Genomic DNA, 15,325 nt, shown 5'->3' with positions numbered 1-15,325 from the left:
CTTACACCTTTTGCAGCTCCCCACTGCACACTCCACTCTTCCTTGTCATTACTACATTTGGGCATCCAAATTGTGTGCTGCAAGGCAGCTCCATCACTGTTTCAAAGTAAGATTTAAGGTAATATTAACGCAAAGAATCAAGTTTACCAATTTTTTAATTGAGGCCCACTATAGATTTAAGCTCTTGTAGCATGCATTAAGCTCTCTCAGACACAGAGGAGATGTTGAACTGCAGATGTCTCCTTTTCTATTCATGGAAATGCAGAAGAAAATCTTCAGGCTAAAGAATTCCAGCATAGCTGTAGGCATTTTAGGTAGTCCTCAATACTAAACAAATTGAAGGAGGCAGTCCTCCATTAAAAGCCATTCTGATAATGAGACTTGCAGACCACAAGAACTCACTGTGGTTTCAAGTTTTGTGGAGGAACAGAAAACAAATGCTTGCAGAAGACCAGAGATCTCCAAGTGCAACGCAGGGAAGCCACAGACAGGCCACTGTAGGGGATGCTAGACATAAATGTTTGGAAGCCTGCCAGCCTATTTAGTCAGAGATGAAACATATAGACACCTCTGTAGATGACCCCAAACCCAAATATCTAACTGCAAGTTCTAGAAGATAGTAAGGCTTATTACTTACAGATTTATAGCAAATAATGAAATCTTGTCTTAAAAACCCCTATCCGGATGAGGAAATCGATACAATGTACTTTCTCCCGATGCCCCAACATCAGAGGTAGGTAGCTCACCAAAACCACATAGAGTAGAAGGAATTCCTACAGGATCAGTTAAAATTCTACCACGAAGCAGTCATAACTTGTGAGTTCCCTGCTGTGGGGATAATAGATAATAGAGGTATGGATCCCCATGAGAGAAAGATGAGATTCTAAGGAAAAAATGTTGTCTGGTCTAAATAATATGCTAATTGTTAACAAAAGAAGCAAATTGGTATTTGGCAATGTGGCTTTCTATGATAAAGTGACTGCATCAGTGGACAAGGAAAGAGCTATGGATGTCATCTAACTGGACTCTATAAGGCCTTTCATACAGTTCCTTACAACATTGTTGTCACTAAATTAGAAATGTATGGGTTTGACAGAGGGACTAATAGAAGGATAAGGAATTGGCTGGATGGCTGTGTCCAGAAAGTTAACACTCATTGGGTTAATGTCCCAGTGGAAAACCCTAAACCAGTGGTGTACCCTCAAGGGTCTGTACTGGGACTATTTAATATTTTCATAGTGACATTGACAGTGGGATTGAGCTCACCCTTAGCAAATTTGCAGACAACACCAAGCTGAGTGGTGCAGTTGATTTGCTAGAGGCTTCCCTGTAGCATGCCAACCAGAGGGACCTTGACAGGCTTGAGAGCTGGGCCAACAAGAACCTCGTGAAGTTCAACAAGGCCAAGGGCAATGTCCTGCACCTGGGTCATGGCAAACTCCAGTATCAATATAGACTGGGGCATGAATTAAGAGCACTCATGAGGAGAAGGACTTGGAGATACTGGTGGATGAAAAAATTGTATCCTGGAGAGCATAACAAGAAGCATGGGCAGCAGGTTGAGGAAAGTGATCCTCCTCTACTCTGCTTTCATGAGACCCAACCTGGTGTATCATGTCCTGCTCTGTGACCTCCAGTACATGTTAGGTTAGAGTGGGTCAATGAGAGAGCTATGAAAACAGTCAGAGGGCCAGAACAGTTCTTCTGTGAAGAAAGGCTGAGACAGTTGGGGTTGTTCAGTCTGGAGAAGAGAAGGCTTCTGGGAGACCTCACTTTGGCCTTTCCATGTATAAAGGGTGCTTTCATAAAAGATGGAAAGAACCTTTTCAGGAAGGCCTACAGTGACAGGACAAGGGGCAAGACTATTAAACTAAAAGAGGGTAGGTTCAGACTGAACATAAGGAGAAGCTGTTTGTTTTGTTGTTTTTTTTAAATGAGGGTGGTGAGACACTGGAACAGGTTGCCCAGTAACAACAGGTTGCTGTGGATGCCCCATCACCGGAAGTTTAAGATCAGATTAGACAGAGCTTTAAGCAACCTGGTCTAGGGAAATATGACCCTGCACATGGGAGGGAGGTTGGACCAGATCATCTTTCAAGGTCCATTCCAACCAAAACCATTCTATGATTTTATCTGTTTTAGTGCACTTAATTCAACAGAAGCTCCTGATTCTCCTACCTGGTTTGTTTGGATCTTGCAGACTATTCTGGTATAATTTCACCTACTTTCTCAACATACTACATAGAGATAAACTTGAAGGGCTGTCATTTCAAGCATTCTGGGCAGCTGATAACGAAAAAAGTTTAGTGCTCATTCTTTTTTAAAATCTTTAAAACTAGCTATCTTCATTCTCCATTCTGTCATGAAGTCTAAACAGAAGTAGTTTTAAACTCAAACTAAGTAAATTACTAATAAAAAGGAACATCATAAATAAGCTCATGTTTTCTTAAGTAGGTTGAAGGTAACAAAAAACCCCCTGACTCTTCAAGCAATTTTGGATTTGGATACTGTGTTCTAATCAGGGGAGAAACAATCTAGAGCTACTATGTATCCTCTTTATAACTTCACTTTAATGTTTGGAAAGGCTCAAAAAAAAAAAAAAAAAAAAAAAGGCAGAAAGAAAGTACCAATTGGGAATGCAATAAAAAGATTCCACAGGAGAGCTACAGTAACTGATACAGCTCAAATAAGTCTTATTAGTGGACAAATTGAAATAAAGTTACAGAAAAGCATTTTGCTGCAAGTGTTATCAGCTTTCACATGACACAATAATGAAGTACAATACTAGAAATGCTAAAAATACATTGATGTATTACTACATGAGAAAACAGAAGTATAATTTTAAAAAAATTAAATATTTTTTTCTGAAATATCATTATGGGAGATATTAACACCAAATTGAGCACAAACCTTAAAAGCCATTGTGAATAATGACAGAGTATCCAGAATTGTAAGGCAAACTTCAGTGGCAGTATTTGCTTCAAGTAAAGACTGGTGAAGAACATCTGCATCTGAATGGCCATAGCCTACAGAAATTCCAAATGAAGTATAAATGCTTGATAAACTTAAATGCTTAAATGTTTCTTATTTCCAAAAGACTTGCTGAACTAAGAAACGATTAACAAGCAAAAGGCCTGACAGAAGTTAGTATTCAATACAGGGAAAAAAAGCATTTAAATATTTTTCAAATATGTGTATATAATTATGCTAGCATAATTTGCACAAGATCATAAAATATATTAAGTATGAATGTTAACAACAGAAGCATTTAACAGGACTTAAAACAGTAACTGATGTATCATATATACATGTGTATATAAATATATATAAACGTACAAAGGCTTATGTATATATTCTTAGGTACTGCAGTAGAAAGGAGTTAGAGCTGAAAATGTGTATTGGTAATTTAGTGATGTTATAATGATCTCAAAGTCAGTCATAAGTCAACCATTACAAAAACACAAAACACTAAGAGTTGACTGAATACAATCATCAACTTACATGCAGCTGAAGACCCAAGTAATTAATTCTGTTCTGTACCAACACCATGCAGTATATTCAATTAAAAAATTTTATTCCTTCTAGTTTCATACAGTATTTAAATAATTTTTAAAACATATCCTGCCTCAGTAATGATTACAATATGGTATGTAACCTAAGACTGACCTTTAAGAAAGAGATTGACAAACATACCCCTGGCTGCTTTATAAAAATTTGGTCTGGACTCTTAGATTTAGAGTCAACTTGGCATCACTGCATGAATGACAAGTTGAGCCCAAGAAATTTTTCTTCTATGACACCTGGCCACTTCTTTCAGCACTTCTTCACTTTCCTGGCTGAACTACTCATGCACACCCATAACCAACAATTTCTTTGGATTTATACATTACTTTTTCATGAAGTGCACATCTCTATTCTATCATAATTTGCATTCTCTCTGCCTCCACCTCCTTCTTGTCCCATATATTTTCTTTGTGGTTTCAATCCAAATACATCCTTCACATCTGTAATGATGCATATGAATGACTGGCATTTGAAAGCAAATTCTAACAAAACAGCCATTTGCCAAATATTTTTCTTTCAGTGAAAGTGTTCTTTTCCTTAAAGAAATTCAGAGAAAGATATTTTTATTCTTTGAATATTTTGAGATCGTTTTGAATGTTTGAGGCTGTTTTGAGAACTGCATTGAGGAAAGGGGAAATACTCTTTAAAGAAATAATTTGCTTGGTCTTCCAGAGAAGAGGAAAGGTGTGAGGTTTATTAAAAACACTAAGTAAAACCTGTAGTCAGTGGACAGGATTCCAAGCAGTTAGAATTTTGTTCTTCACATAAATAATTTAGAGCAAACAAATAAGAAGGTCACTGATCAATTACTCCTCATTATTACTAGAGAGAAGCTTTGGGCAGGATGTAAACTTAAAGGAATGATCAGTTTGATGAGACAGAAGACTGACTTAGTGCTTTCTCCACACCCCTACTGATAACTATCATTGTTTCAATTTGCTACTATTTTAGAGATAATAGTGTATAGTTAACATCAGGGATTCCATTTTTCCAATGCAACTTAAAAAAAAGAAACTATGGAACTACAATTGCTGCATGTAATAGGGACATTTGCTTGGACACTCATGAACATGCACCCATACATTCACACTACTGCAGCATAACTACATTTAAAAGGGGATTATCTCTATGATTATGAGCTTGTCAGTGATCATACACTGCTATTACTGATCAGGATACATCTCTTGTATTTCAGGATATTTCCACTTTCCTACTGACCAACCTCCTCTCCTCTAGTCCCAACAACATGCATAAAAATGAATATTCTTGTGGTCTGTACTGAGATGCTTTAGAAATTTGAACAGAACTTTCTAATTCCTTTCATACTTAGGCATAAAACTATATTGAAATTCCTCAGATGTATGAAATAAGACTTACAACACTATTTCAGTTATATTCCTTCCTTAAATGATTTGAAACAGAGAAATTAAATTTATAATTTGCATTCACAGACAACTATCTTGTCAAAGAGTCATGACATTAGGAACTGGAAAAGCAATTACTTCCACCAGGTATGTCATTCCTATATGTATACCTTATAAGATACCTACAAGATTTATTCAAGTTCTGACATCTACTTTGGATTCACAACACAGTCAGATTGACAATCAAAAAAAACCTAATAGTCAGACAACAACAAGACCAAAGATAGAAAAACCATCAATTTCACATTTGACATGATTTACAGCAACAGATTTTCACTTAGAAAAAAACCCTGGTCAAAACAAGGTGTAACATTCTGATGCTCATTAACTGTCCAACATTAAAAAACCCCACAGTGTTATCACTTTATGCAAAGTTATCTGAATGAGACACATTCCTTTGTAATTTCCTTCAGATGGAGAAAAGCAGAAAGCTTCTTTTAACATAAGCATGCATTTATTAAAATCTTTCAGCTCACTGTTTCCTAAAATCAGTAAACTTTGTCAAGCTCTGAAGTATGAAATCTCTTTGCACAGGGTTCAGAAACAGCTGTGTTATTTATTCCCAAGAGATTATTTTTTTAAATTAGTCTTTATCTACAAAGTATTTAACCTTACAATATGGAGTCATAGTGTAAAAGGCTTCTGTGTATCAAAAAAATCTCTAGAAATTATGGTAGCAGACTGATTAAAAGGGCAAAAAAAGTAATTTGCACAGGCAGTTTTCTGACATTTTTAGAATAAAATAATTTGATTTCTTACATCGAAACAGGTATTTATAAACTCAGCTTGGGGTTGGTTTTGGTTCTTTTTTTGTTGTTGTTTTGTAGGCTTTTTGGTTGTTTTGTTTTGGGGTTTTTTTGTTTATTTTGGGGGTTTTGGGGTTTTTTTTTGTTCCCCCTTCCCTCCCCGTTTTCCACTAGACCATGGAGGTAAGTCTTGTGGAACTGGGCTACCTGCTGCTTTATATAACAGATAACGAGCTAAAAGATTTTAAGGAACAGTTAGATATGCCTTGGGAAACAAAAAGATGAACACAGGGAACATAATGTTATGTCAACAAGTTGATTTACTGCACGCAATTCTTTTCAGTGTCAGTGTTGTATTTCATGGTATTAGTCAACCAATTTCATTGGTTTTTTAGGCTGAAAAATGAAAAATGGTGCTTCAGAATACTTTAGGATTTTGCAATTTAAGAGCAGCATGTTCAAAAAGATAGGCCATAAGCAGATTTAGTTTTCAATACAGCAGTCTTATACAAGCTGACTTCAACCTGATTAAATCTTACCATTGTCTACAGAAATTCCAAGAATACTTGATATCTTTCTCACACTGAAAACAGAAAAATCACTTCATTATTGGACGCTTTTTCATTTCCAGACAAACTAAATCACGGGCTTCACAACCTCTGTAGAAAATCTAAGAAAATTATTTCTCCTTTGGGGATGTCAGAACATGGAGATATGGGTAAAGTGCATATTTTTACTTTTAGAAGAATCGCTTCAAAGTCCAAGTGGGGGAAAAATTATGTGCAGTAAAGCAAATAAAAAAAATACGTGCATTTTGTAACTGCAGCACAAAGTTGAAGTGCAAATAATTAAAAACAATTTCAAATACTATTTTAACATTTGCTGTAGTTAACCATCCTCCATGTTATGGCATCAGCCAGCACTGATTGTTCTATCACACAGCAGGAAACAGACCACTGACTGATTCCTGCCATTCGTTTTACCTAGAACAATAAGAATCATTGAAATGCACTGGTGTGACTCTGGGACCTTTCTCTGGTGTTGTGGTACTGGTTGAGGATGATGAATGTTACCATGTCATGAGACTTACTGTGGTTAAAAGTCAGAGAGTTATCCAGGCTGCTCAGCTGCTGCAATCTGGCATGCATCATTCCTGTTCTGTTACGGGAAACAGGTAATGTCTGAGATTTTCGATCATGAACTATGGATCCCAACCCCTCCTGGTTCCTGCAAGGTGGGTGAAATGGGATAGAAGCAAAAGTTAGACATGTCAAACTGCAGCAAGACAGGACGTGTTAGTTAAGCAGAAGAAGTTTTATAGAAAGAACTGCAATGCAACCTATTTCCTCTTTTATTTATCAAACAAAAATAGGTAGCTTTAAAAAAGCATCACAGCAAACTCTTTCTTAAAACTTCAAAGCATGAAAGCAAAAGCACACAAGCAGTTGCTCTGCAGTGATAAATTTACTTCTTCAGAGCTTTTGAAAACATAAATATTTGAGAGCATCAGTATTCTGAAAATATTCAGAATCCAACACAAAATCTTCTATTTTGATTGTAAAAAAATTTAGGAAAAAAAAATTTAGAACAACACACAGTGGTAAAATTAAAAAGCAAACATGCAACAAGAGAGCAGGAATTAACCGAGGTATTATGATGTACATCTTACCCAAGCAGGAAGGGAGAAGAGCCATATACTATGTTAAACTTGCAGCAATCAAGTGAAGAAAACAGAAAAGTGATCTGTGTTAGCAATCAGTACAGGTTAACCTCCTATTGAGTACCACCACCAGAGCTGATGAAAAATGAAAACCAGTGCTTGAATTACAGAGCTCCCTGTCCTCTTCAATTCTTTGTCATTCATGTATTTTAAGACAACGTGCATTGACCGTGATATATTTTAGTGTAATGACAATGTGAAAGAATAGAAAGCTACATATATTAGGAAAATTCAGTATCTCTGCACAACACCAGATGATTTCTATAGCTGTAACATGCAGTACACAGACTAAGTGATCAGTCAACAAAAAGGAAGTTTGGTAGTCTTCTCTACAAAGTAGACAAATAAATTAGCTTGAAGAATTTTTAGAAAAAGCCTGAAAATAGCAGACTCCTGTAATTCAGAGTTTTAAGTACCTTTAAGCACAAAGGTTGAAATAAAACCCTTGAGAAATACAGCTTATTTTGGCCTTTGATTATTTTTTTTTGTAAATTTCCAAGACTATAGGCAAGTTTGTTGTTTGTCAAAAGAGGTTCACATCCCATTAACTCTAAATTAAAAGCAAAGAACCTAACAGTTACAATACTTTACCAGCCACAGTCAGCAACAGTTTTCTCACTGAATTCAGGAGGGTCAGTAACTGTAAATGTATTACCATGTCAACCACAGCATAAGGCCTAAACAAGTAGATTTTACTCTATAAGAAAACTACTTCACATTAAGATCCAGATTAATGTAAAGATAGTAAAATATCTTAGTAAATGTTTGACTTCTACATATTTTCTCCTAAACAGCCTTCAGTGAGAACGTACAGGTACCTAATAGTACTTCAGACTTGGAATTGAAAACCACCAGCATTGGAATGTTCACTACTCACCTTTCAGTAAAAAGTGTACATATAAAGTGTCCAAAACATTTCAAAGGACTTGGCTTTATGGCCAAGTGAATAAACAAAACAAACAATAAAATTTCTTCCCTAAAGACCCAATTTCAAGTTAAAAAAGTGCTCTAAGAGATAGTACTTAGGGGTGGATTCTAAAGTAACTGATAAACACAACACACACATGCACATCATTCCTAAACATACACCAGACTCTCAAGACAGATTACAGATTGTTGATATAGTAACCAGGTTACTTCCAACTGTTACTCATCATTTCACAATGCCTCTTCTACTCATGCAATTTATTTGCAATAAAGGTTCAAGGCATATTTGACACACACTGTTATTCTTAGTGAACAAGACAGCAAAATTTAAATTCCACACAGTACCTGGCTATGTATCGTTTGCCCATGTACTGGAACTGATGTAAGCATACTCTGCAGAGAACACAAGTCAGAGAAGCAACATTTATATAAACTAGAAAAGATTGTTTTACACTGGACTTATTCAACTCTTACATCATAAAACTTATTTATTTTTCCTACCCTTACAATTCTCTTCCAGTCCCCAAACCAAGAAAAGGTTAAAATTGGTCTTCTGAAATCATAGATGGTGGTTGTTTTGGGCAAACTGGGATTAACAGTAAAAGGGTATGGTTGCCTCCGGAGCACACCTATCTCAACACTTTGAATCAAAACAACTACTGTCAGTCTAATAGTGACAGGTTAGAGCAATGAAATGGTGAAAACCAAAATGCATTAGAACTCTGTAAATGGTGAGTTCAAGTGCTTGGTCTGTTACAGATTTTTAATATTTACAGAGAAGAAATGTTTAGCCTCAACTACCACAGACAAAATTTCATTATGTGAAATAAGCCCCATAGTTAGTTATTTACAAATGAGCAGAAATCCAGGACAAACAATACCAAGAATGGAAGCAAAGAGAAAACCAGACATTACATACATAGACATATTTTGCAAAATGTGTATAAGGGTTCAAAATAAGGGCAATACATTTTGAGACTTTTTCCCTGAGGACTAAACATTCCTGGTTATGGGTTGGGATTTTTTGTTTTGTTGTGGTGTTTCGTTTTGTTTTATAAAGTCTCCAGATTCTAGGATAATAACTAGAGGGTTTCTGACAGACCTATTCTGTAGAGGGACTTCACTTTTACAGTAAGATGATAATGGCAAATTCCCCAAAATAATTTTTCATTTAAAAAAAAAAAGTATCTATACTTCACTATGAAATTATATTTTAAAGAACCACAATACTATTGATTCAGATCCAGCAAGAAAGTTGAGGGTATAACCTAGTTTGCCAGGTGCCTCTGGTTGTCTTCAGAAATGGGAAGTACGCAACACTGATGACTAAAATAAACTAGAAGTCACACTTCAAATAAAAAAAAAAATGGTGTGATTGGAGGCTGTAATAATTATTTTGACTCTTCCCACTGTAGGTAATTATCCTGATAATTCAGAATGCACATAATGCAACTTCCCTGTCCCTCCAGTAGGAACATTCTAGAAGGTGTTGAAAGGGTAAATCCAAACTGAAAGCCAGGTTTCAGGTTCTCCCATGTGCCAGTTGTGAATGACCCAGAAGACTGGCAAATCTTCAATTCAGCTCCATTTTGTACTCAGACCTTAAGTACAACTTAAGTCTCTGAACTGTGGAGTCAGAATGGTGTTTGCCTCCCTCAAACCTACCACTCTATTTGAAAGCTAACCTCAATTCCCTCTTATGATATATTTGTCTTTTTTTAGATTCTGTGTTTGTCAGAAAAACATCTTTGTAAGGCAAGTACCCACCTACCTACCTACCATAAACACTGTCTTAATGAGGTTATGAAAAACTACTGTGACGACCTGTATTAATAAAAATCACCATCAAAACAGATGTTATTTGCATTGGCAAAATACACCTAGAACTGGGAGGTATATACTTTTATGACTCTTGCTACTCCTCTAGCTTAAGGAACTGTGATATCATCCAAAGCACTAATGAGATAGCAATTTTATTCTGTAGTCCATAGGCTGCTATTATGATGGAAATCTGCTTTGATAATTAGTAATTTGAGATTACTGACTTGATCACAAAGAAATCCTATCTAGTCCGGAAATAAGAAGTATCTAAAGGCAAAGCACTGTTTGCCATTCATTCTGTTTGGTTTACACCTCAAGCTTCAGTGTCTACAAAGTGGACCCATCTACTTGTTTAGTTTTGCCTCTGGTACAATCAGTATCACACCAGATGTACTCAGATGATGAGTTAAGACACTATCTATAACATGTTCCTAAAATAGACCTTGAATAGCACATTTCATAACACAACTAACAACTGATATTACTTTGATTGAGCATCTGCTACAGAAACAAAGGAAAGCAGTCCAGTGAAACAGCAAGGCAAACAGAAAGCCTCAGTGGCCCAACACTCCAAGCAAACAGCACCTTATTTCCTTTTTATTAATGTATCCATCAGTTCTCATGAATAAACATATTAAGTTTAAACAAGGATAACAAATACTGGATTCATCCTATATATTTCCCCTTGCAGAATGGCAAAAGATGCTTAATGCAGACAGGTAATGAGACAGTTGGTTCCTCTTCCATCAACATGGCAATATTCTGAGCTCTGGTCACTGCTCAGGAACATCCTGAGATCACTTCTTTAGAGCCTTATTCCAAAAACTACCATGGAACTGAACGGACCAAGATGTCTTGTTTTTCAAACAAAATTAAAAATATATATACTCAGTTATACCCACATTCATATTTTTAACAGCATAGCAAAATGTATGATTTCATAACAAACTCAATGAAAATCTTACTCTGTAATCGTGAAAAAGTCCATCAGTTCAGACTTTGTAGCCTTGTTCCAGTATGCAAACAATGCATCTAGGAAAATGAAAAAACATTAAAAACAAGACAAAGGCAGTACACACACAAAAAAAATTAGAAGAGTTAATATCACTTCTTAGCTTTCAGATAATGAGGATTTGAAGACTCTAAAAATGGCCTGTTGTTCTCTTTTGCCAAAAATTAGCTAACAAATTCAAAATTATTACAAAGATGTCTGACAAGGTTTATTTGACACTTTTTATTTCCCAGGAGAATTGTGGCCAAAAATTTGAGATAAAAAAATCCCCATTGTGCTTTTATAAATTTTAACTTGAATTTCCTAGAAATGTTAACTATTTTTTAAATATTTAAAAGTGTAAAATAGTGAAAAATATATTAGTTTTACTATTCTTGCTAATTGAAACACATAAAATAATACTGACGCAATAACAAGAAAGTCTAATGGTGTGACTGAATATTGAATACTCATTAAACTTACAATTCTCATTCGTGATTGTGTAATAAATTAGAGATGAAGAACTACGTAGACTTAATTTTTAGAAATCAGCATCAGAATAGACACAGAAAATACATTAACTGCATTTGATCTCTTTAGTGCAAGTTGAAAAATTCAGTGTTTTTAACAAAAAGGAGTTGCCCTCTTTTTAAAAATTAAACAAGGATAGAGATGCTTCTGATTTGAGGGATCCTAATACAAAACTAAGATTTGCCACTCATGAAGTGTACACCTCCGTAACCTTCTCTGAGATAATGGCTCTTCCAGAAACTGAATGATTTCAATAAACATGCAAGGAGAATGAAGAATCACTAATATGAAAATGGAAACCACTTCCACTTTCCAATGGAAATATACAAAATGATCAAGTGATTTTGTTCTCTGTCAGACAGGATATTCTACAGAACAGGGTAATGGCCTAGTCAGAGAACAATTCTTCACTTCCATTTTCTAAACTGGATTGTACAATCACACAAAAGTATCTGCTTCATTACCAAGTCCTTTACTTAGTCTCATACTTTGAAGAACTAATGACTGTTTAATGCTTATCACACTTCTGTAATGCTTACAGAGTTTAATTTGATCAGTCACACATATCTGTAAAACACAGCACAGCGTGGTACCTATGCCTTAAATATTCTGATGATTTTGAGACGGTATTAAAATCATGGGCATAAAGTAAAAATATGATTGTGAATTTATGAAAAATAGGTGGCATTACCTACCTTCTGACATACTTCTTAGAATATGAATGAAACACATGAGAAGACTTTTGATTTCAGCTTGTTCAAGTTTGTCACATCGAACTACAGAACTTCCTAAAGTGCTGCTCTGCTGGTTCTGAAAAGAAAACAGACATATTATGGTCAAAGAGTTCTTAAGAACAAAAATGTTTTAAAGTGCCTTAATTCCTGCAAACAAAAAAAGATCTCAAAATGGAGACAAAAATGTTTCATGTAGAGACAGATCACAAAAACATGTTACACTTATGAAGTATACCAAATTAAGCCTCTTTACCTTTGTTTATTTTTATTTCTTTCTTTGTATGTTTTTTCCCCCAAAGGGAGGAGTAAGAGGAAAGGTTACCTAAAGGTGATTATTCATCGTTAATTATACACGGATAGCCATATTGTAAAACTCAAGCATGCCTCTTTTATTTAGATTAAATACTTGAAAAACAAATGCTACTTTTAGGTGATACACACATACTCCTTTGTGTTTCAAGAGACTTTATGCTGAACAGTAACCAGACCTGCCTCTACAAATTTCTTTTCATTAAAAGATGCAAGAACACCAAGGAAAGCACACATGAATGGCAATAACATGCATTCTGGAAGATAAGAAAATACTGATAAGTAACTTGTCCTTGCATTAAAAAAAGATTATAATCTTTCTCCCCACTCTTTTTGTTTATACAGTTCCTACATCTGTGGGAAGTTAATCAGCAATCATCAATACTACAGTCTGACCAGTAAGAAAAAACCCGTAACTGATCTTTCAAAATGTCTGCAAAAATAAAAGCAAAAATAAAAGTCTGATAATTTATAAACTAAAGTTTAATCAGAGACTTTTCAGTAAATGATTAATTCCCATACAAACAAGTGTTAAAATCCTCAGTCTAAGGCTTTTACAGATATGCTACATAAATGTTTAAATTATGCCCTTTTTAGTGCCTAATTCTCACTTTCAATATGAGGCCACTTATGAAAATGGAAAATGAACCAGACATTTAATACGTTTTCTGTAGAGTCAGTAGTCTGGTACAATTGATCTGTGTAACCCTTTGGTATCTACAAGAAAGTTGGATGATCTTATCTCCATGACCTTTTCAAGAACTGGTGTTAGAAGAAATCCTCTATAGCAAAATTAGGAAAAAATTAAGATAAAAACATAGACTCAAGGGGGAAAGGACTTGGTCTCACAGAGAAGTGCCAATACATCAAGGGTACAACAACCCTGCCAGGAACATTCCCTGTGGAAAGCAGAAGACATGCTAATCCATGAGGCAACTTTTCACAAGATACACATCAATTCACTGCTGAGCCCTTTAATGAATTCCATGTAAAAGGGAAGAATTGCTCTCCTAAAAACAACCTGAGTTCATCTGTCACATACTAGCCACTGAATGGATGTGCAGTGCAACTGGGAAACTACTATTAATACTAGCTAAAAGTGAATGTAATATAGGAGGAAATGGACACCTATATATAGGCCTGATTACTACAGATTCTAGAGACCTCACAATATATATTTGGTGAATAGGGAGGTGCTTTATGGATACTCAAATAGAGGGCAATTAATGAGGAGCAGAGCAGAAAAAGAATTTTAGTATTCTAGACTTCTTGATACTGTCCAGAGTACTAGATCATAGTCCTTCTAAAATAATGGAATACGTACATGGATAAAAGTAGGGTGATAGGTACTCAACAAGGTTAAATTAAAAATCATGTCAATCACCTATAAAATATTCTACAAAATAGAAACTGATAATTTTCCAATTGATTCCAAAAATATCGTTCTAAAACTTATTCTGAAAGGAAATTGGAACAAAAACATGAGTCTTCAGTAATGATATCAAGCAATAAAGAAAAATCTAAGATAACATGCACTGAACAACTGATCTACTACAAAGAAAGTTGGAATATCAAAATATAAGAAGCCAGGACTAAGTATTATTCAGGGAAAATATTAAAAGCATGCAAGACAAATACTGTATTACCTAAATTGCCACACCATAGTAGGATTTTCAAAGGATATTGACTCCTTTGAAAACCCTTCCACTTGATAAAACCACTACATATCATTAATTAACAACATGACAACTAAGTAATAGATGACAGCATTGCCATTTAGCAACAGTGTTCGCACAAAATATTTATTTACTTGCTCAATGTCAAAGAGGACTTTTTAGTTCTATTTATATTAAACACCTTAAGACTCAAATTCTGCTGATATTTAAACTGATTGGATTTTTATGCTTAAATTAAATCCCATACATTAACTATTTCAGATTTGGCATTTCATGGTTGCATTGTACGTATATGCCTTGAGATTCAACTGTTGCAAAGAACTGGCAAAACTACTGATCACACACTTCCACTCAGAAGCCTAACTATGTATCAAGCACAAAAAACCAAATACTTCTTGTAACTGAAGAGAGAAAGCTGCATGCAAATTTTTCTCTGGCAAAGCTGGAATTGTCAGAAGTGAAAAATCCATAGTAACACGATTTCTCTTTGCAAGCTGAAAACTTTCTTCTTCTCCTCCGTTAGGGCGCATGACATGAGAAGAGTGCCTTCTGAGAAGCTTCTCTCTCTGCCACACGAAGGCATGTCAGAGTCAAGGGGAAAAAGTTAACATGTTGTGGCTTGCACAACAAGAACTAAGAAAATCAAATGTGATCAATAGCAACACAAGCTCTAGAAAGACATGACTGAAAACCTCATAGAGTCTGCAGCCACAACTCCTGATTTGTAGAAAAGTCTAATTAATATATAAGAAATCACTTAGGGGCAGCACAGCAACTCTTTTTTAAACATTTTAAAATCAGTGTATCTATTGTGTATAGACAGAAAGAAGGTCTCCAGAACCTCAAAGAATCTCTCCTAACTAAGAGTTCAGTTCTATCAAG

General features: G+C 35.2%; 1 protein-coding gene across 7 annotated transcripts in view; it reads right to left on the bottom strand.

The window, feature by feature from the left end:
• DOCK9 (dedicator of cytokinesis 9) overlaps nucleotides 1–15,325 on the bottom strand; it is a 124,575-nt gene that overhangs the window by 22,678 nt on the left and 86,572 nt on the right. For 4 of the 7 annotated variants that reach the window (XM_030465047.1, XM_030464696.1, XM_030464912.1 and 1 more), the window contains exons 35-39: nucleotides 12,420–12,534; nucleotides 11,168–11,234; nucleotides 8,727–8,774; nucleotides 6,825–6,961; nucleotides 2,911–3,026 (exon numbers count right to left, since the gene is read on the bottom strand). In XM_030465047.1, coding sequence (XP_030320907.1) covers nucleotides 2,911–3,026; nucleotides 6,825–6,961; nucleotides 8,727–8,774; nucleotides 11,168–11,234; nucleotides 12,420–12,534 — 483 coding nt within the window. Of the gene's footprint in view, nucleotides 1–2,910; nucleotides 3,027–6,273; nucleotides 6,318–6,824; nucleotides 6,962–8,726; nucleotides 8,775–11,167; nucleotides 11,235–12,419; nucleotides 12,535–15,325 lie in introns of all 7 variants that reach the window. The other 3 variants (XM_030464773.1, XM_030464849.1, XM_030464970.1) reach the window with 1 other exon arrangement.

Source organism: Calypte anna, chromosome 1, assembly GCF_003957555.1.
Source record: "Calypte anna isolate BGI_N300 chromosome 1, bCalAnn1_v1.p, whole genome shotgun sequence".
NCBI lineage: Eukaryota > Metazoa > Chordata > Aves > Apodiformes > Trochilidae > Calypte > Calypte anna.
Note: the sequence above shows the minus strand (reverse complement) of the source record. Positions and strands in the feature narration are given on the sequence as shown.